This window comes from Somniosus microcephalus, unplaced genomic scaffold (genome assembly GCF_052327205.1).
Source record: "Somniosus microcephalus isolate GS21.2 unplaced genomic scaffold, FLI_Smic_1.0 unresolved_chr9, whole genome shotgun sequence".
In the NCBI taxonomy this organism is placed as follows: Eukaryota; Metazoa; Chordata; class Chondrichthyes; order Squaliformes; family Somniosidae; genus Somniosus; species Somniosus microcephalus.
This window is the reverse complement of record NW_028225187.1, coordinates 29,212,525-29,236,598: the sequence shown is the minus strand read 5'-3', so window position 1 is coordinate 29,236,598 and position 24,074 is coordinate 29,212,525. Positions and strand designations below refer to the sequence as shown.

At 49.5% G+C, this 24,074-nt stretch overlaps 1 protein-coding gene across 1 annotated transcript in view; it reads left to right on the top strand.

Annotated features, from left to right (window-relative positions):
* Nucleotides 1-24,074, top strand: part of LOC147084982 (Fc receptor-like protein 5) — a 184,659-nt gene that overhangs the window by 13,127 nt on the left and 147,458 nt on the right. The window contains exon 3 of the mRNA XM_085979693.1: nt 6,005-6,298. Coding sequence (XP_085835819.1) covers nt 6,005-6,298 — 294 coding nt within the window. The remainder of the gene's footprint in view (nt 1-6,004; nt 6,299-24,074) is intronic.

Genomic DNA, 24,074 nt, shown 5'->3' with positions numbered 1-24,074 from the left:
AGTAAGAAACGAACTTACCTGCAACTCGGCAGCACCTCCGACGACGTTGTTGAAGGTCGGAGCCAGAAGAAAGAAAAAAAAAATAGAGTCCATTGAAACTCGGGAAACGGGCGTCGACCGTCAATCATCGGTTTGAAAACTTGCAGGAGAGACTGTCCAGAGCCAGGTTGGGTTCCTCGGTCCGTGGTTTCCCAGCTAATCGGTCTGGTGGCAGGTAGTGCACTGATCCTTCCTGGGCTGCGGCGGGCTGAAGCTCGATCGGGTGGCTTTTCAACGGGGCCGGGCAGCGAGTCGGGAAGCAAGAGAGAGAGAGAGGGTGGAGCACACAGGGCGTGGCCAGTGCTTCGAAGCCGGGCAGCGTTCGGACCTAAGAAGAGTCCCCGAGGGTCCTCTCCACGACGGGAAATAATAAAAGAAAAAGAATCAATATTTAACGCACAGGAAACCGTGGAAAGCAGCGCTAACAACAGCGGGGAAGAAGACAAAGCGCAGGAGGCGCCATTTTGTTAAATCGGGGAAGAAGGCAAAGCGCGGGAGGCGCCATTTTAGATTTGCAAGATGCCGAAGTCTGGCTGTATCACTGCTTTTGATAATACATTAGAGTACTGGACCACGTATGTGGAAAGAGTCGAGGTATATTTCGAGGCAAACGAAATAGTAGAGGGGACAAAGGCATCGATATTGCTAAACTTAATGGGCGCTAGAACGTACAGCCTATTGCGGGACCTGATTACTCCAGCCAAACCGAAGGCGAAGAGTTTGAACGAAATTGTTGCTGTCCTACAGGAACACTTAAACCCTGCACCGCTGTTGATAGCAGAAAGATTTAAATTCCACAGGAGAACTCAGCACAAAGATGAGAGCAATGCTGAGTATCTTATGGAACTACACAAGCTATCAAAGCACTGCCAGTTCGGAGCAGGACTGGCAGATACCCTATGGGACAAATTTGTCTGTGGACTCCTGAGTGAAGGAACACAGAAGAAGTTACTCTCAGAAAAAGAGCTGACGCTAGATTAGGCTTTCAGCATGGCAGTATCGTATGAAGCAGCAGCCAGGGGAGCTGCAAAAATTCAACAAAAACCACAGGAATACGGCACCCACGAAATGACACGGGGATTTGCAAAATGTTATCGCTGCGGCAGAACTAACCATGACCAGAAGGACTGCTGGTCCAAAGACAAAATATGCAGACAATGCGGGAAGATTGGACACATTGCATGAGTTTGTAGGTCTGGGAAGAAGACCAGCGACAACAAAAAGGCTACTAAGGAACCGTACAAGAAAGTACAAAAGATGATGGACAGTAGTTCCGAAGACCAGATGAGCGATAGTGAATCCGGAAACAAGAGACTAAGCTGTCTCAAACTTCACAATGTAATCACAAAAGAAGATCACCAAACCATTTGGGTCTCTCTCACGATAGCAGGGTTCCAAGTTAAAATGGAACTGGATACAGGATCAGCGCTAACCATCATGAATCGACGAGACTACGAGCGGCTATTTTCACACATACTCTTGAGAGAGACATCCATCGTCTTGACGACGTATACGGGGCAAAAAGTATAACCCAGAGGAAAAATAAGGGTGCCTGTCGAATACAACGGCAAGAAAATACGGAAATTTTATCTCTACATACTGCCAAATGGTGGACCACCATTATTGGGATGGGAATGGATCAGGAAGATAAACTTAGATTGGCATTCCATTCATACAATGACGGTGGATGGTAAAAAAGATGAAGACGTCACTCCTGGATGATTGTCAACAATCTTAGCTAACGCCAAAGAGGTATTTCAACAAGAACTGGGCACACTTAAAGGCGTAACCACCTCGATAAAAATAGAAGAGAATGCAGTTCCCAAGTTTTTCAAAGTGAGACCGGTACCATATGCAATTCGCCCAGCCGTCGAGGCAGAGCTAGAGAATCTGGAGAAGGCGGGCGTGTTGTCTAAGGTCGACTGGAGCGAGTGGGCGACACCCATCGTTCCTGTCATGAAGAAAACTTTAAGCAATAAGTCTGGAGAGCCAAGGAAGATTCGCATCTGTGGGGATTTCAAGGTGACGGTGAACCCTGTCCTTCACACAGTACAATATCCTCTTCCAAGGATAGAAGACATCTTCGCCTCACTGTCTGGAGGGAAACGTTTTACAAAAATTGACCTAGCACAAGCATATTTGCAGATGGAAGTTGAAGAGTCCTCTAGGAAGTATCTCACGATAAATACTCACAAAGGCCTTTACCAGTATCATCGATTGGTATTCGGAGTAGCATCGGCTCTGGCGATATGGCAAAGAGCGATGGAACAAGTCCTGCAAGGGATTCCGGGGACTCAGTGTTACTTGGACGACATCCTTGTGACAGGTGAAGATGACAGTGAACACCTTAACAACCTAGAACAGGTGCTCACCAGACTACGGGAACATGGGCTGCGAGCCAACCACCACAAGTGCGAATTTTTTAAGAAACAGATATCGTATTGTGGCCACGTGATTGATGAAGAAGGGTTACATAAGTCCCCTGACAAAATTGAAGCGGTTGTTAAGGCCCCAGTGCCTGAAAATGTGTCGCAACTGAGGTCATTCCTCAGGTTGGTGAATTACTATCATAAGTTTTTGCCGAATTTGTCGACAATTCTGCACCCACTGAACACCCTGCTACGAACGGGGGTAGCATGGAAATGGAACGATGATTGTAAGCGTGCTTTTCAGAAGAGTAAGGACTTAACCACTTCAAGGGAAGTATTGGCTCACTACAACCCAGCACTGCCAATCAGGCTGGCATGTGATGCGTCTCCCTACGGCATTGGGGCGGTACTGTCACATAAATTCCTTGATGGTTTAGAGAGGCGAATAGCTTTTGCGTCACGCTCGTTAACTTCTGCCGAGTGTAACTACGCCCAGATTGACAGAGTGGCCCTCAGCCTAGTGTGGGGGGTGAAGAAGTTCAATCACTATCTGCACGGTCAAAAATGTACTCTACTAACCGATCATCAACCTCTTGTCTCCATTTTCAACCCTCAGAAGGGCGTACCGATAATGACGGCACAACGGCTGCAGAGATGGACCCTTTTCCTAGGGGCACACCAATATGACATCGAGTACAAAGGAACTAAACAGCATGGAAATGCTGATGGATTGTCACGCCTACCATTGCCGTCGGTGGAAGAAGAAGACGTTGCAGTGGATCCAGTGGAGTTATTCCACTCGACCATAGTCGAATGTCTCCCTGTGACGAATGCAAACATAGAAAAGGAAACACGGAATGACCCGACACTATCACGGGTCTATGATTTAATGGTGAAGGGATGGCCAGCACATGGGGAACCACTGCTGCCAGCATTCTCGCCGAGAAGAGAACAGCTGTCAGTGTGCAGAGGAACCTTGATGTGTGGATCCAGAGTAGTAATTCCACCTAAGTTGACGGATAGAGTGCTCAATGAGCTTCATGAGAGTCGTCTGGGTGGGGCAAAAAAGAAGAACTTAGCCAGAGCGTTTGTGTGGTGGCCGGGAATCGATAGAGAATTCGAAGAGATGACCAAGAGCTGTGCAGGATGCCAGAAGGTCCAATACGCCCCACCACAAGCTCCTCTGCATCCATGGGAGTGGCCCTCATCTCCATGGCAAAGGGTGCACATTGATTTTGCTGGTCCCTTCATGGACTCAATGTTTTTAATTGCGGTGGATGCACATTCAAAGTGGCCAGAGGTACTAAAAATGTCCTCAACCACCACAGAAAAAACTATCACAGTTTTACGAACAATATTCGCCAGGAATGGGCTGCCTGAACAGATTTGCTCTGACAATGGACCATGGTTTGTGTCTGAAGAGTTCCGGAGGTTCGTAAAGAACAATGGTGTTAAGCATTACACATCTGCCCCATATCATCCAGCCACTAATGGATTGGCCGAGAGGTTTGTCCAAACATTCAATAAGGCTATCAAGGCAATGTGTAATGAAGATATACCCCTACAACACAAGGTGGACAACTTCTTGTTTGCCTACCGGAATGCGACACATGCGGTTACCAACCAAACTCCAGCCATGATGTTCTTCAATCGAAGACTACGATGTCGCTTGGATTTGGTTAAGCCAAATGTCCGAAGAGATGTGGAGAACAGGCAGACCAGGAGTTTTAAGATAGGTCAACCAGTTTTGGGCCGGGACTACCGCACTGAGAAATGGCAGCCAGGAACGATTTGTACACGACAAGGACCTCTCATGTATACCGTGGACTTTGGGGAGAGCATTGTAAGACGCCATGCTGACCAGATTCTAGAGTCACTGGAAAACATCAACTCCACACCACGATCTGTTACACCTGGTAATGAAATTGACGTTCCAATTGCAGCTACCGCAGAACCGGTAATATTGGAAGCAGGTGAACCAAACAAAGACATTGATCCCGACGCAACATTGCCAGAAGAACCTGATACCCCAAAGAGGCATTATCCAGACAGAATCAGGAAGCCTCCTCAAAGACTGAACTTATAATTGCTTAAACTTAACCAATGTATCTAGCAACAGTAATTGTGATTGTAATTCGTTATCATTTAGTTGTTAAATGAATGTTATGTACTGTTTATCTAAAAGGGGAGGAATTGTTGTGTATGTACCTTTAAGAGAATAACTGGTCTCAGACTGCATTACCGGCAGTGACCACCCCTGTATAAAAGGTGCTAGAGAGCCTCTGTTTAGTTTCACTCCTGACTTCCACCAGTAAAGACTTGTTGTTTTCACTCCTGCTGGTCCGTGTCTCAATCATTCACGGACTTAACAACCATCACCACCAAATTCACCACCAAAAACATCAATTGCAAATTTCCCTCCATATAAACACTGCGGCTGCTAGAGCAGGTCTGAGGTGAGAAAATCTGTGGCGAATGACTCACCTCCTGACTCCTCAAAGCCATTCCACCATTTACATGCACAAGTAAGGAATGTGATGGAATACTCTCCACTTGCCTGGATGAGTGCAACTCCAACTCAGGAACCTTGGCACCAACCAGGACAAAGCAGCCCGCTTGATTAGCACGCCATCCACCACCTTAAACATTCACTCCCTCCACCACCGGTGCACCGTGGCTGCAGTGTGTACCATCTACAAGATGCTCTGCAGCAACTCGCCAAGACTTCTTCGGCATCACCTCCCAAACCCGCGACCTCTCCCACCTAGAACGACAGGGGTAGCAGGCACAGGGGTGAACCAACCACCTCCAAATTGCCTGCATATCACACACCATCCTGCTGTCCCTTCATCGTCGCTAGGTCCAAATCTTAGAACTCACCACCTTGTTGTACAATTTGACCTCAGCGGACTCACTGCTGTTCAATTAGAAGGCAACCCATCACATTCTGAAGGGGAAACTAGGGATGGACAGTGGTTGCCAGGTATGCCAGCGACTATTACAATGGTAATAATAATAATAATATCGGGCCCACCAAAACAGTTCAGTTATTTGAAATGTGTGACGGCCGCAGCCTCGCTTAGTTTGGTTTCTAACTGACTAAGCGAAGGTTTCAAACTTGCAATGGCACCAGTCGCAATGCGGGTATAATGGAGACATTAACTATTTCTGATTGCACCTTCACCTGGGCTAAATTAGCAGCACTGGGCTTTTCAAAACAGCCACTTCCTTCTTCTGCACATATCCCAGAGTAAAATCTCCGGCTTAAAACCGGACTTTGGACAGAGAATTCAAGCTGATTTAGGTGCTTTGGCTTCGCCATTTGATTTCCTACTCTACAACAGGGAATACACTTCAAAAGTAATACATTGTTGGTAAAGTGCTTTGGGACGTCCCGAGGTCATGAACGGCGCTAGAGAAATTCAAGTCTTTCTTTCTTTGTAATCAAATTCCGAACTCCCCTTTAGTGCAATCTCTGTATCCGGTGTGAAACTGCGCTTCAACACCGCACAATAATCACTGGGTTCCCAACCATGCACTGCACACGAAAATCCGCAGATCCATTCTCATTGTACTTTCTATTTATTTTACCACAGATCCACTAACAACGCCAGTGATATCTCTTGATCAACTGACTGGGGTGTATGTAGTAGGAGAGACGGTCAACATTACCTGCACTGTGACCGGAGACAGTCGTGATATTTCCTTCTACTTTTACAAAGATGATCAATATCTGCAATCCGAACAAATTGTCACAAAGAACAACATTGGAACATTCCCGGTTACCAGTACAGACCAAGGAGGGCGATACCAGTGCCAATATGGAACCTCTGTCAATGGAAGGAGGTTAGAATCTCATCACAGCGTGTCTGTAATGGTCACTGTAGCAGGTGAGTGACAGGGAGCGAGGATTTTCACATGTTTTTTCATCACTCTTGCTATGTTTATTAAATCCTGCTTTAATCACTGTAACTGTATTAGTGGTTCAATATTAGGAGAGACGAATATAACAGAATTGGTTTTACGAATATAAGAACTTAAGAGATAGGAGCAGGAGTATGCCATTTGGACCTTCAAGTCTGCTCCGCCATTCAATAAGATCATTGCTAATGTTCTACCTTATCTCTACTTCCCTGCACTATCCACATATCCCTTGATTCCTTTAATATTCAAAAATATATCTACCTGTCTTGAATATACTCAACGACTGAGCCTTCACAACTCTCTGGGGTAGTGATTTACAAAGATTCATCACCCTCACATGGGAGAAATGTCTCCTCATCTCATTCCTAAATGGCCGACTCGATCTGAGACTGTCAACCCTGGATCGAGACTCACATTTCTCCACATTATATTCCATTTGCCATGATCTTGTCCACTCACATAGACTGTCTATATCCACTTGAAGCCTCCTTGCATCCTGCATACAACTTATGTTCTAACCCAGCTTTGTACCGTCAGCAAACTTAGATATAATACATTCGGTCCCCTCATCCAAATCATTGATGTAGATTGTGAATAGCTGAGGCCCAAGCACTGGTCCTTGAGGTATCCCACTAGTTACAGCCTGCCAACCCGAAAATGACCCGTTTATTCCTACTCTCTGTTTTCTGTCCGTTATCCAATCTTCAAAACATGCTAGTATATTACCCCCAATCCCATTAGCCTTAATTTTGTTTAATAACCACTTGTGTGGCACCTTATAGAAAGCCTTCTGAAAGTCCAGATAAACCACATCCACTGGTTCCCCCTTATCTATTCTGCTAGTTACCATCTCAAAAACCTCCAGCAGATTCGTCAAACACGTTTACCGTTTCATAAATCCATGTTGACTCTGCCCAATCCTTTTATTATTTTCGAAGTGCCCTTTTACCAAGTCCTTAATAATAGATTCTAGCTTTTTCTCTAATACTGATATCAGGTTAACTGTTCTGTAGTTCACCGTTTTCTCTATCCCTCCTTTCTTAAATAGTAGGGTTACATTTTGTTCTTATTGCTCAACTGTTGACAGGATCTCTGTAAAACTGACGCTGTTAATCTATTAGTGGCAAAGGGCATTACTGGAGAAAAGGGGATGAAAATCGTCACAGGCGGAAGCGCAAAACGGGCAAAAGTGAATCAGCCTCCTGTTTCACACCCCGCCGAATTCTGATTCCATTGTAGGCAATGGGAATGAAAATCTGGTGATGTGTAAAACAGGCTGACGATGGACTATCACTTGTTTTAGGCTACTGTACAGGACTAATGTATACCCCATTGCGTCAGAATTTTGTTAATTCAATCCCGCCAAAAAAACATGAGAACGCAGCCCATGGCAAAACTTAGAGAGTAACTTTAACCACATTCTCCAGGCAGGAAAGAGACGGATATGGATCGGCCTCCCGTTTTACTCTCCGCCCAATGATACCCTCCATTGACTTGAATGGAGTGTAATATCATGCTAGTTTATATTGCTCCTGTGACTGACTACTGAGGGAGTGCTGTGTGATGGAACTGAGAGACCCGATAATTTGCAATGTGAAGACCAGACCTTCTGACAGGGGAACTGCAGGCTGTCTGTTAACAACACACAATCTATGTCCCTGATTTCCAATTTTACTCCCTAAATGTCTGGGCCTACCACAGCGAAATGTTTAATGTCAAACGGCATCATCCTGATATTTTTTTATTCCACTGAATGTATGGTCACCTCACGAGGCACCGCCAGACTGGCTGGCGGAAATGGCAAATGATGATCCGTTGAATGTGGAGGCTGGTGGGGTGAGGACAAGGGAAACACTGGCGTGGCTCCGGGAGGGAGGGGATGGACTGAAAGCAGGAGTTTCGAAAATGGAATGAACATGGTAGTGGGCCATGTCAACCACGATAGAGGGGAATCCTCGGCTGAGGAAAACGGATGACATATCGAAAGCACTAGTATGGAAGGTGGCATCGTCAGAGCAGATGCGACGGAGACACCGGGAGAATGGAATAATGGATGCATTGGTTGTCATCTTCCAAAATGCTATAGATTATGTAATAGTTCCTGCAGATTGGAGGGTGGCAAATGTAACCCCATTATTTAAAAAAGGAGGGCGAGAGAAAACCGGGAACTACAGACTGGTTCGCCTAACATCAGTAGTATGAAAAATACTAGTGTCTATTATAAAGGATGTGATAACAGGACACTTTATTTTTCCAGCCAAAGTTTATGAGCTCGCACTTTCCCACTTTATAATCCACCTGTCAAATGTTTGTCCACTCACCTAGCCTGTCAATATCCCTTTGCAGATTATCTGAGTCCTCTGCACAACTTGCTTTCTCATCCATCTTTGCATCATCCGCAAACTTGGCTACATTACACTCGGTCCCTTCATTCAAGTCATTAATTTAGTTTGTAAATAGTTGTGGCCCCAGAACCGAATTTTGTGGCACCCTGCTAGTTATCGTTTGCCAACCGGAAAATGACCCATTTATCCCGACTCTCTGCTTGCAGTTAGTTAGCCAATTATCTATCCATGCTAACTTATTACCCGCTACTCTGTGAGCACTTATCATATGTTGTAAACTATAATGTAGCACCTAATCGAATTCCCTCTGGAAATCCAATTACACCACATCCACTGGCTCACCCTTATCCACCCTGCTCGTTACAGCTGCAAAGAACTCCAGCAAATTTGTTAAACATGATTTCCCTTTCATATAACCATGCTGACTCTGCTTGACTGCATTATGATTTTCCAAATGCTCTGCTACTGCTTCCTTGAAGGAATCCAGCATTTTCCCAATGACAGATGATAGGCTAACTGGTTTATACTTTCTTGCTTTCTGCCTACCTCCTTTCTTAAACAGGGGTGTTACATTTGAGGTTTTCCAATCCGCTGGGACCTCTCCAGAGTCCAGGGAATTTTGGTATATTGCAACCAATACATCCACTATCTCTGCAGCCACTTATTTAAAGACACCTGGATGCAGCTAATCTGGTCCAGGGGACTTGTCATCTTTTAGTCCATTATTTTACCAAGTACCTTTTCCTTAATGATAGTGATAGACTTTAGTCCCCCCCTCCCTGTCGACCCTTGATTATCCATGATTGGCATGCTGATAGTGTCTTCTACTGTGAAGACAGATACAAAATATTTGTTCAGAGTTTCTGCCATTTCCCCGTTCCCCATTATTAATTCCCCATTCTCATCCTCTGAGGGACCAACATTTACTGTAGCTACTCTCTTCCTTTTTATATACCTGTAGAAGCTCTTACTTTCTGATTTAACATTTCTTGCCAGCTTACACTCATAATTCATTTTCTCACTCTTTATTATTTTTTGAGTCATCCTTTGCAGTTTTAAAAAAAAAAAACGAATCCTCTGCCTCCCACCAATCTTGTCTGCCTTTGTTTTCAATTTAATACCATCCTTTACTTCCTTAGTTAGCCACAGATAGTGCTCCCTTCTCTTAAAATATTTCTTTCTCACTGGAGTATATTTTTGTTGAGAGTTATAAATTATCTCCTTTAATGTCTGCCACTGCATTTCAACTGCCTTACCATTTAATTTATATTTTCCAGTCCACTTTGGCCAGTTATGCCCTCATGCCATTGAAATTGCCTTTGATTAAGATCAGGACAGTGGGTTGAGATACAACTTTCTCACCCTCCAACTGAATTTGAAATTCAACCATGTTATGATCACTCTTTTCTAGAGGATCCTTTTGTATGAGATCTTTATTTAATTCTTTCTCATTACCCAGTACCAGATCCAAGAGAGCCTGCTTGGTTCCATTACATACTGTTCTAGGAAACCATCCCAGATACACACTATGAACACCTCCTAAAGAGGACAATGGCGAATTTGATTTGTCCAATCAATAGACTAATGAATAAGGTCAGAATATTGCGGAGTCAGGAGAAAAGTAGCAGAATAGATTGCTCGCTGGCTTCAAGACAGAAAGCAGAGAGTGAGAGTAAAGATTAGCTATTCACAGTGGCAGAAAGTGGGTAGTGGTGTTCCACAAGGAATAGTGCTGAGAGCATGGCTGTTAACAATTTACATTAACTATTTACACTTTTCAATCAAAAACACAATTTCCGAATTTGCAGATGATAACCAATTGGGGCAATAGTCAATACTCTGGAGGACTGCAATCCATTATAGGAGGACGTTAATAAAATTGAAGAATGCGCAAATAATTGGCAAATGAAGTTCAACATAGATACATGCGAGGTAATACATTGTGGTAGGAAGTATAGGGAGGTTACTTTTCACTTGGAACGTGCGAAACTAGGTGGTGTAGGGGAACAAAGTTATTTCGGAGTACAAATACACAAATTCACTTAAATTTGTGACACAGGTTAGCAAGGCCATTATTAAGTAAATCAAGCACTAGGGTTTATTTCTAGAGGGATATAATTGAAAAGTAGGGAAATTATGCTGAGCCTGTATCGAACCTTTTTTTGGACTGCGTTTAGAGTACTGCTTGCAGTTCTGGACGCCATATTCTATAAAGGATATAGAGTCACGGGAGAAAGTGCTGAGAAGATTTACAAGGATGATACCTGAAACATGATGGTATACATAACAGGAAAATATGAACTGGCTGGGACTCTTTCCTCTCAATAAAAGAAGGCTGAGGGGTGACCTTATACAGATCTTTAAAATTATTAAATGTTTTAGTAGAGTGGATACAGAGAGAATGTTTCCACTTGTGGGAAAGAGCATAACTAGTGGCCATCACTAGAAAATAGACACCGAGAAATCCGTAGGTAATTGAGAAGAGACTTCTTTACCCAAATAGTTGTGAGAATGTGGAACTCGCTTCCACAGGGAGTGGTTGAACCGAATAGTATAGATGTATTTAAGGGGAGGCAGGATAAAAGATGAGGGAGAAGGGAATAGAGGGTTACGCTGATAGACTTAGATGAGGAAAGGCAGAAGGTGGCTCGAGTGGAGCATAAACGGCGGCATGGGCTGGTTGGGCCGAATGGCCTGTTTCAGTGCCGTATATCCGATGTAATCCCATGTAATCCTATATAGTCATGATGATCTTCCAAAACTCTCTCGTTTGAGGAATTGACCGATTGGATTGGAATATAGCCAGAGGCAGAGCATTATTTAAGAGGGAAGGAGAGATCAACTAGGAAATTATAAGCCCATTAGTCTGCTGTCAGTTGTGCGGAATGAACAACAATCTATTATTAGGACAGTGTGATGAGCATTCGGACAGATATGAGTTGATCAGAGAGATCCAGCATGGATTAATAAAGTATTATTTACCTCTATTAAACCTAGTTGAACTTTTTGAGGAGATAACTAACGTGGTAGATAAAGGACTGTCTATGGATGTTATTTATATGGAATTGCAGAAGGCATTCGACTAGCTTGTGCATGGAATTGGAGGCAACTTATTGACTTGGACAGGACATTCACTATATGGTAGGAGACAGATAGTAGGGATAATGGATCTGTGATCACATTGGCGGGATGTGATTAGTGGTGTCCCCCGGGGATCTGAACTGAACCTCAGCTTTTCAGTAAATTTAACAATGACTTGGATGAAGGAATAGTGAGTCGTATATTTAAGTTTTCTGGTGAAACTAAGTTAGGTGGCGCAGTAAATAATGCACACTTGAGCAGAAAGTTGTAAAGCGACATTGATGGATTGAGTGAGTGGAAAAAATACAGCAAATGGAATTTAAAGTGAAAAACTGTGATCTCTTCCGCTTTGGATGTAAAGCCAGATTCCTGTATATCATAATTGGTGAAAAACTGGGGAAAGTGGAGGATCGGAGAGATTTAGGAATCAAAGTACAGAAATCAGTAAAATCTAGTGGAAAGGTTGGAACATATTTAGGAAGTGTAGTGGAATGTTAGCCTTTATCTCAAGATAGCTGGAATACGAAGTGGTTGAAGTTAGTTGCAGCTCTATAGAGCACTTGATTACGGAGACATGGTTGCACAGTGCCCCAGACTGGGAGCTGACTCTCCAGGGGTATTTGATATTGAGGAAGGAAAGACAAAAAGGAAAAGGAGGTGGGGTGGCACTGTTAGTAAAGGATGAAATCAGTGCAATAGTGAGCAAGGATATTTGCTCAGAAAATCAAGATGTAGAATCAGTTTGGGTGGAGCTAAGAAACACCAAGGGGCATAAAACATTGGTGGGAGTTGCCTTTAGGCCTCCAAGCAGTGGTGGAAATGTAGGGGATGGCATCAAACCGAACAATAGAGATGCGTGCAACAAGGGTATTACAGTAATCAAGGGTGTTTTTAATCTAAATATAGACTGGCCAAACCAAATTAGCATTAATACTGTGGAGGATGAATTCCTGGAGTGTGTACGAGATGATGGTTTAGACCAGTACGTTAAGGAGCCAAACTGGGAACAGGCTAGCCTAGATTTGGTATTGTGCAATGAGAAGGGGTTAATTAATAATCTTGTTGTGCGGGATTCATTAGGGAAGAGTTACCATAACATGATATAATTCTTCATTATGGTGGAAAGCGAACAAGTCCAATCCGAAACTAGGGTCCTAAATCTAACCAAAGGATAGTACGAAAATATGATGAGGGAGTTGTTTATAATAGCTTTGGAAGCTTCATTAAAAGGCATGACAGTGGATTGCAATGGCTAACTTTTAAGGAACAAATGCATGAATTGCAAAAGTTATAAATTCCTTTCTGGCGCAAAAACCTTTCTGCTGCCCGTCTCATAACTCGCACAATGTCCCGTTCACCCCTCACCCTGTGCTCACTGACCCACATTGGCTCATCTAAACCTCTGCTGCCTGTCTCATAACTCGCACAATGTCCCGTTCACCCCTCACTCCGTGCTCACTGACCCATATTGGCTCATCTAAACCTCTGCTGCCTGTCTCATAACTCACACAATGTCCCGTTCACCCCTCACCCCGTACTCGCTGACCCACACTGGCTCATCTAAACCTCTGCTGCCCATCTCATAACTTGCACAATGTCCCAATCACCCCTCACCCCGTGCTCACTGACCCACACTGGCTCATCTAAACCTCTGCTGCCCGTCTCATAACTCGCACAATGTCCCGATCACCCCTCACCCCGTGCTCACTGACCCACACTGGCTCATCTAAACCTCTGCTGCCCGTCTCATAACTCACACAATGTCCCGTTCACCCCTCACCCTGTGCTCACTGACCCACACTGGCTCATCTAAACCTCTGCTGCCCATCTCATAACTTGCACAATGTCCCGATCACCCCTCACCCCGTGCTCACTGACCCACACTGGCTCATCTAAACCTCTGCTGCCCGTCTCATAACTCACACAATGTCCCGTTCACCCCTCACCCCGTGCTCACTGACCCACACTGACTCATCTAAACCTCTGCTGCCCGTCTCATAACTCGCACAATGTCCGTTCACCCCTCACCCCGTGCTCGCTGACCCACACTGGCTCATCTAAATCTCTGCTGCCCGTCTCATAACTCGCACAATGTCCGTTCACCCCTCACCCCGTGCTCGCTGACCCACACTGGCTCATCTAAACCTCTGCTGCCCGTCTCATAACTCACACAATGTCCCGTTCACCCCTCACTCCGAGCTCACTGACCCACACTGGCTCATCTAAACCTCTGCTGCCCGTCTCATAACTCACACAATGTCCCTTCACCCTTCACCCCGTGCTCACTGACCCACACTGGCTCATCTAAACCTCTGCTGCCCGTCTCATAACTCACACAATGTCCGTTCACCCCTCACCCCGTGCTCACTGACCCACACTGGCTCATCTAAACCTCTGCTGCCCGTCTCATAACTCACACAATGTCCCGTTCACCCCTCACCCCGTGCTCGCTGACCCACACTGGCTCATCTAAACCTCTGCTGCCCGTCTCATAACTCGCACAAAATCCGTTCACCCCTCACCCCATGCTTGCTGACCCACACTGGCTCATCTAAACCTCTGCTGCCCATCTCATAACTCGCACAAAGTCCGTTCACCCCTCACCCCGTGCTCGCTGACCCACACTGGCTCAACTAAACCTCTGCTGCCCGTCTCATAACTCGCACATAGTCTGTTCACCCCTCACCCCGTGCTCACTGACCCACACTGGCTCATCTAAACCTCTGCTGCCCATCTCATAACTCGCACAAAGTCCGTTCACCCCTCACCCCGTGCTCGCTGACCCACACTGGCTCAACTAAACCTCTGCTGCCCATCTCATAACTCGCACAATGTCCCGTTCACCCCTCACCCCGTGCTCACTGACCCACACTGGCTCATCTAAACCACTGCTGCCTGTCTCATAACTCACACAAAGTCCGTTCACCCCTCACCCCGTGCTCGCTGACCGACACTGGCTCATCTAAACCACTGCTGCCTGTCTCATAACTCGCACAAAGTCCGTTCACCCCTCACCCCGTGCTCGCTGACCGACACTGGCTCATCTAAACCACTGCTGCCTGTCTCATAACTCGCACAAAGTCCCGTTCACCCCTCACCCCGTGCTCGCTGACCCACACTGGCTCATCTGAACATCTGCTGCCCGTCTCATAACTCACACAATGTCCCGTTCACCCCTCACCCTGTGCTCACTGACCCACACTGGCTCATCTAAACCTCTGCTGCCCATCTCATAACTTGCACAATGTCCCGATCACCCCTCACCCCGTGCTCACTGACCCACACTGGCTCATCTAAACCTCTGCTGCCCGTCTCATAACTCACACAATGTCCCGTTCACCCCTCACCCCGTGCTCACTGACCCACACTGGCTCATCTAAACCTCTGCTGCCCGTCTCATAACTCGCACAATGTCCGTTCACCCCTCACCCCGTGCTCACTGACCCACACTGGCTCATCTAAACCTCTGCTGCCCGTCTCATAACTCACACAATGTCCCATTCACCCCTCACCCCGTGCTCGCTGACCCACACTGGCTCATCTAAACCTCTGCTGCCCGTCTCATAACTCACACAATGTCCCGTTCACCCCTCACCCCGTGCTCACTGACCCACACTGGCTCATCTAAACCTCTGCTGCCCGTCTCATAACTCACACAATGTCCCGTTCACCCCTCACCCCGTGCTCACTGACCCACACTGACTCATCTAAACCTCTGCTGCCCGTCTCATAACTCGCACAATGTCCGTTCACCCCTCACCCCGTGCTCGCTGACCCACACTGGCTCATCTAAATCTCTGCTGCCCGTCTCATAACTCGCACAATGTCCGTTCACCCCTCACCCCGTGCTCGCTGACCCACACTGGCTCATCTAAATCTCTGCTGCCCGTCTCATAACTCACACAATGTCCCGTTCACCCCTCACTCCGAGCTCACTGACCCACACTGGCTCATCTAAACCTCTGCTGCCCGTCTCATAACTCACACAATGTCCGTTCACCCCTCACCCCGTGCTCGCTGACCCACACTGGCTCATCTAAACCTCTGCTGCCCGTCTCATAACTCACACAATGTCCGTTCACCCCTCACCCCGTGCTCACTGACCCACACTGGCTCATCTAAACCTCTGCTGCCTGTCTCATAACTCACACAATGTCCCGTTCACCCCTCACTCCGAGCTCACTGACCCACACTGGCTCATCTAAACCTCTGCTGCCCGTCTCATAACTCACACAATGTCCCTTCACCCTTCACCCCGTGCTCACTGACCCACACTGGCTCATCTAAACCTCTGCTGTCCATCTCATAACTCACACAATGTCCGTTCACCCCTCACCCCGTGCTCACTGACCCACACTGGCTCATCTAAATCTCTGCTGCCCGTCTCATAACTCACACAATGTCCGTTCACCCCTCACCCCGTGCTCACTGACCCACACTGGCTCATCTAAATCTCTGCTGCCCGTCTCATAACTCACACAATGTCCATTCACCCCTCACCCCGTGCTCACTGACCCACACTGGCTCATCTAAACCTCTGCTGCCCGTCTCATAACTCACACAATGTCCCGTTCACCCCTCACCCCGTGCTCGCTGACCCACACTGGCTCATCTAAACCTCTGCTGCCCGTCTCATAACTCGCACAAAATCCGTTCACCCCTCACCCCATGCTTGCTGACCCACACTGGCTCATCTAAACCTCTGCTGCCCATCTCATAACTCGCACAAAGTCCGTTCACCCCTCACCCCGTGCTCGCTGACCCACACTGGCTCAACTAAACCTCTGCTGCCCGTCTCATAACTCGCACATAGTCTGTTCACCCCTCACCCCGTGCTCACTGACCCACACTGGCTCATCTAAACCTCTGCTGCCCATCTCATAACTCGCACAAAGTCCGTTCACCCCTCACCCCGTGCTCGCTGACCCACACTGGCTCAACTAAACCTCTGCTGCCCATCTCATAACTCGCACAATGTCCCGTTCACCCCTCACCCCGTGCTCACTGACCCACACTGGCTCATCTAAACCACTGCTGCCTGTCTCATAACTCACACAAAGTCCGTTCACCCCTCACCCCGTGCTCGCTGACCGACACTGGCTCATCTAAACCACTGCTGCCTGTCTCATAACTCGCACAAAGTCCGTTCACCCCTCACCCCGTGCTCGCTGACCGACACTGGCTCATCTAAACCACTGCTGCCTGTCTCATAACTCGCACAAAGTCCCGTTCACCCCTCACCCCGTGCTCGCTGACCCACACTGGCTCATCTGAACATCTGCTGCCCGTCTCATAACTCGCACAAAGTCGCTTTCACCCCTCACCCCGTGCTCACTGACCCACACTGGCTCATCTAAACCTCTGCTGCCCGTCCCATAACTCACACAAAGTCCGTTCACCCCTCACCCCGTGCTCGCTGACCCACACTGGCTCATCTAAACCTCTGCTGCCTGTCTCATAACTCACACGATGTCCCATTCACCCCTCACCCCGTGCTCGCTGACCCACACTGGCTCATCTAAACCTCTGCTGCCTGTCTCATAACTCACACAATGTCCGTTCACCCCTCACCCCGTGCTCACTGACCCACACTGGCTCATCTAAACCTCTGCTGCCTGTCTCATAACTCACACGATGTCCCATTCACCCCTCACCCCGTGCTCGCTGACCCACACTGGCTCATCTAAACCTCTGCTGCCCATCTCATAACTCACACAATGTCCGTTCACCCCTCACTCTGTGCTCACTGACCCACACTGGCTCATCTGAACCTCTGCTGCCTGTCTCATAACTCACACAAAGTCCGTTCACCCCTCACCCCGTGCTCACTGACCCACACTGGCTCATCTAAACCACTGCTGCCCGTCTCATAACTCACACAATGTCCCGTTCACCCCTCACCCCGTGCTCACTGACCCACACTGGCTCATCTAAACCTCTGCTGCCCGTCTCATAACTCACACAATGTCCGTTCACCCCTCACCCCGTGCTCACTGACCCACACTGGCTCATCTAAACCTCTGCTGCCCGTCTCATAACTCACACAATGTCCGTTCACCCCTCACCCCGTGCTCACTGACCCACACTGGCTCATCTAAACCTCTGCTGCCCGTCTCATAACTCACACAATGTCCCGTTCACCCCTCACCCCGTGCTCGCTGACCCACACTGGCTCATCTAAACCTCTGCTGCCTGTCTCATAACTCACACAATGTCCCGTTCACCCCTCACCCCGTGCTCGCTGACCCACACTGGCTCATCTAAACCTCTGCTGCCTGTCTCATAACTCACACAATGTCCCGTTCACCCCTCACCCAGTGCTCACTGACCCACACTGGCTCATCTAAACCTCTGCTGCCCGTCTCATAACTCACACAAAGTCCGTTCACCCCTCACCCCGTGCTCACTGACCCACACTGGCTCATCTAAACCTCTGCTGCCCGTCTCATAACTCACACAATGTCCCGTTCACCCCTCACCCCGTGCTCGCTGACCCACACTGGCTCATCTAAACCTCTGCTGCCCGTCTCATAACTCACACAATGTCCCGTTCACCCCTCACCCCGTGCTCACTGACCCACACTGGCTCATCTAAACCTCTGCTGCCCGTCTCATAACTCGCACAATGTCCGTTCACCCCTCACCCCGTGCTCACTGACCCACACTGGTTCATCTAAACCTCTGCTGCCTGTCTCATAACTCACACAATGTCCGTTCACCCCTCACTCCGTGCTCACTGACCCACACTGGCTCATCTAAACCTCTGCTGCCCATCTCATAACTCGCACAATGTCCGTTCACCCCTCACCCCGTGCTCACTGACCCACACTGGCTCATCTAAACCTCTGCTGCCCGTCTCATAACTCACACAATGTCCCGTTCACCCCTCACCCCGTGCTCACTGACCCACACTGGCTCATCTAAACCTCTGCTGCCCGTCTCATAACTCACACAATGTCCAGTTCACCCCTCACCCCGTGCTCGCTGACCCACACTGGCTCATCTAAACCTCTGCTGCCCGTCTCATAACTCACACAATGTCCCGTTCACCCCTCACCCCGTGCTCACTGACCCACACTGGCTCATCTAAACCTCTGCTGCCCGTCTCATAACTCACACAATGTCCAGTTCACCCCTCACCCCGTGCTCGCTGACCCACACTGGCTCATCTAAACCTCTGCTGCCCGTCTCATAACTCACACAATGTCCCGTTCACCCCTCACCCCGTGCTCACTGACCCACACTGGCTCATCTAAACCTCTGCTGCCCGTCTCATAACTCACACAATGTCCCGTTCACCCCTCACCCCGTGCTCGCTGACCCACACTGGCTCATCTAAACCTCTGCTGCCCGTCTCATAACTCACACAATGTCCTGTTCACCCCTCACCCCGTGCTCGCTGACCCACACTGGCTCATCTAAACCTCTGCTGCCCATCTCATAACTCACAAAGTCCGTTCACCCCTCACCCCGTGCTCACTGACCCACACTGGCTCATCTAAACCTCTGCTGCCCGTCTCATAACTCACACAATGTCCCGTTCACCCCTCACCCCGTGCTCACTGACCCACACTGGCTCATCTAAACCTCTGCTGCCCATCTCATAACTCGCACAATGTCCGTTCACCCCTCACCCCGTGCTCACTGACCCACACTGGCTCATCTAAACCTCTGCTGCCCGTCTCATAACTCGCACAATGTCCCGTTCACCCCTCACCCTGTGCTCACTGACCCACACTGGCTCATCTAAACCTCTGCTGCCTGTCTCATAACTCACACAATGTCCCGTTCACCCCTCACCCTGTGCTCACTGACCCACACTGGCTCAACTAAACCTCTGCTGCCCGTCTCATAACTCGCACAATGTCCGTTCACCCCTCACCCCGTGCTCACTGACCCACACTGGCTCATCTAAACCTCTGCTGCCCGTCTCATAACTCACACAATGTCCGTTCACCCCTCACCCCGTGCTCGCTGACCCACACTGGCTCATCTAAACCTCTGCTGCCTGTCTCATAACTCACACAATGTCCCGTTCACCCCTCACCCCGTGCTCACTGACCCACACTGGCTCATCTAAACCTCTGCTGTCCGTCTCATAACTCACACAATGTCCCATTCACCCCTCACCCCGTGCTCGCTGACCCACACTGGCTCATCTAAACCTCTGCTGCCTGTCTCATAACTCGCACAATGTCCCGTTCACCCCTCACCCCGTGCTCGCTGACCCACACTGGCTCATCTAAACCTCTGCTGCCCGTCTCATAACTCACACAATGTCCGTTCACCCCTCACCCCGTGCTCACTGACCCACACTGGCTCATCTAAACCTCTGCTGCCTGTCTCATAACTCGCACAATGTCCCGTTCACCCCTCACCCCGTGCTCGCTGACCCACACTGGCTCATCTAAACCTCTGCTGCCCGTCTCATAACTCACACAATGTCCGTTCACCCCTCACCCCATGCTCGCTGACCCACACTGGCTCATCTAAACCTCTGCTGCCCGTCTCATAACTCACACAAAGTCCCGTTCACCCCTCACCCCGTGCTCGCTGACCCACACTGGCTCATCTAAACCTCTGCTGCCCGTCTCATAACTCACACAAAGTCCCGTTCACCCCTCACCCCGTGCTCACTGACCCACACTGGCTCATCTAAACCACTGCTGCCCGTCTCATAACTCACACAATGTCCGTTCACCCCTCACCCCGTGCTCACTGACCCACACTGGCTCATCTAAACCACTGCTGCCCGTCTCATAACTCACACAATGTCCGTTCACCCCTCACCCCGTGCTCGCTGACCCACACTGACTCATCTAAACCTCTGCTGCCCATCTCATAACTCACAAAGTCCCGTTCACCCCTCACCCCGTGCTCACTGACCCACACTGGCTCATCTAAACCACTGCTGCCCGTCTCATAACTCACACAATGTCCGTTCACCCCTCACCCCGTGCTCGCTGACCCACACTGGCTCATCTAAACCTCTGCTGCCCGTCTCATAACTCACACAAAGTCCGTTCACCCATCACCCCGTGCTCGCTGACCCACACTGGCTCATCTAAACCTCTGCTGCCTGTCTCATAACTCGCACAAAGTCCGTTCACCCCTCACCCCGAGCTCACTGACCCACACTGGCTCATCTAAACCTCTGCTGCCCGTCTCATAACTCGAACAATGTCCCGTTCACCCCTCACCCCGTGCTCGCTGACCCACACTGGCTCATCTAAACCTCTGCTGCCCGTCTCATAACTCGAACAATGTCCCGTTCACCCCTCACCCCGTGCTCGCTGACCCACACTGGCTCATCTAAACCTCTGCTGCCCGTCTCATAACTCGCACAATGTCCGTTCACCCCTCACTCCGAGCTCACTGACCCACACTGGCTCATCTAAACCTCTGCTGCCCGTCTCATAACTCACACAATGTCCCATTCACCCCTCACCCCGTGCTCACTGACCCACACTGACTCATCTAAACCTCTGCTGCCCGTCTCATAACTCACACAATGTCCCATTCACCCCTCACCCCGTGCTCACTGACCCACACTGGCTCATCTAAACCTCTGCTGCCCGTCTCATAACTCACACAATGTCCTGTTCACCCCTCACCCCGTGCTCACTGACCCACACTGGCTCATCTAAACCTCTGCTGCCCGTCTCATAACTCACACAATGTCCGTTCACCCCTCACCCCGTGCTCACTGACCCACACTGGCTCATCTAAACCTCTGCTGCCCGTCTCATAACTCACACAATGTCCCGTTCACCCCTCACCCCGTGCTCACTGACCCACACTGACTCATCTAAACCTCTGCTGCCCGTCTCATAACTCACACAATGTCCTGTTCACCCCTCACCCCGTGCTCGCTGACCCACACTGGCTCATCTAAACCTCTGCTGCCCGTCTCATAACTCACACAATGTCCCGTTCACCCCTCACCCCGTGCTCGCTGACCCACACTGGCTCATCTAAACCTCTGCTGCCTGTCTCATAACTCGCACAATGTCCCGTTCACCCCTCACCCCGTGCTCACTGACCCACACTGGCTCATCTAAACCTCTGCTGCCCGTCTCATAACTCACACAATGTCCGTTCACCCCTCACCCCGTGCTCACTGACCCACACTGGCTCATCTAAACCTCTGCTGCCTGTCTCATAACTCGCACAATGTCCGTTCACCCCTCACCCCGTGCTCACTGACCAACACTGGCTCATCTAAACCTCTGCTGCCCGTCTCATAACTCACACAATGTCCGTTCACCCCTCACCCCGTGCTCACTGACCCACACTGGCTCATCTAAACCTCTGCTGCCCGTCTCATAACTCGCACAATGTCCGTTCACCCCTCACCCCGTGCTCACTGACCCACACTGGCTCATCTAAACCTCTGCTGTCCGTCTCATAACTCACACATAGTCCGTTCACCCCTCACCCCGTGCTCGCTGACCCACACTGACTCATCTAAACCTCTGCTGCCCGTCTCATAACTCGCACAATGTCCCGTTCACCCCTCACCCCGTGCTCGCTGACCCACACTGGCTCATCTAAACCACTGCTGCCCGTCTCATAACTCGCACAATGTCCGTTCACCCCTCACCCCGTGCTCACTGACCCACACTGGCTCATCTAAACCTCTGCTGCCCATCTCATAACTCACACAATGTCCCGTTCACCCCTCACCCCGTGCTCACTGACCCACACTGGCTCATCTAAACCTCTGCTGCCCGTCTCATAACTCACACAATGTCCGTTCACCCCTCACCCCGTGCTCGCTGACCCACACTGGCTCATCTAAACCTCTGCTGCCCGTCTCATAACTCGCACAAAGTCCGTTCACCCCTCACCCCGTGCTCACTGACCCACACTGGCTCATCTAAACCTCTGCTGCCTGTCTCATAACTCACACAATGTCCCGTTCACCCCTCACCCTGTGCTCGCTGACCCACACTGGCTCATCTAAACCTCTGCTGTCCGTCTCATAACTCACACAATGTCCGTTCACCCCTCACCCCGTGCTCGCTGACCCACACTGGCTCATCTAAACCTCTGCTGCCCGTCTCATAACTCACACAATGTCCCGTTCACCCCTCACCCCGTGCTCGCTGACCCACACTGGCTCATCTAAACCTCTGCTGCCTGTCTCATAACTCGCACAATATCCCGTTCACCCCTCACCCCGTGCTCACTGACCCACACTGGCTCATCTAAACCTCTGCTGCCCGTCTCATAACTCACACAATGTCCGTTCACCCCTCACCCCGTGCTCGCTGACCCACACTGGCTCATCTAAACCTCTGCTGCCCGTCTCATAACTCGCACAGTGTCCGCTCACCCCTCACCCCGTGCTCACTGACCCACACTGGCTCATCTAAACCTCTGCTGCCCGTCTCATAACTCGCACAAAGTCCGTTCACCCCTCACTCCGTGCTCACTGACCCACACTGGCTCATCTAAACCTCTGCTACCCGTCTCATAACTCACACAATGTCCCGTTCACCCCTCACCCCGTGCTCGCTGACCCACACTGGCTCATCTAAACCACTGCTGCCCGTCTCATAACTCGCACAGTGTCCGCTCACCCCTCACCCCGTGCTCACTGACCCACACTGGCTCATCTAAACCTCTGCTGCCCGTCTCATAACTCGCACAAAGTCCGTTCACCCCTCACTCCGTGCTCACTGACCCACACTGGCTCATCTAAACCTCTGCTACCCGTCTCATAACTCACACAATGTTCCGTTCACCCCTCACCCCGTGCTCACTGACCCACACTGGCTCATCTAAACCTCTGCTGCCTGTCTCATAACTCGCACTATGTCCGTTCACCCCTCACCCCGTGCTCACTGACCCACACTGGCTCATCTAAACCTCTGCTGCCTGTCTCATAACTCGCACAAAGTCCCGTTCACCCCTCACCCCGTGCTCACTGACCCACACTGGCTCATCTAAACCTCTGCTGCCCGTCTCATAACTCACACAAAGTCCGTTCATCCCTCACCCCGTGCTCACTGACCCACACTGGCTCATCTAAACCTCTGCTGCCTGTCTCATAACTCACACAATGTCCGTTCACCCCTCACCCCGTGCTCACTGACCCACACTGGCTCATCTAAACCTCTGCTGCCCGTCTCATAACTCACACAATGTCCCGTTCACCCCTCACCCCGTGCTCGCTGACCCACACTGGCTCATCTAAACCTCTGCTGCCCGTCTCATAACTCGCACAATGTCCCGTTCACCCCTCACCCCGTGCTCACTGACCCACACTGGCTCATCTAAACCTCTGCTGCCCGTCTCATAACTCACACAA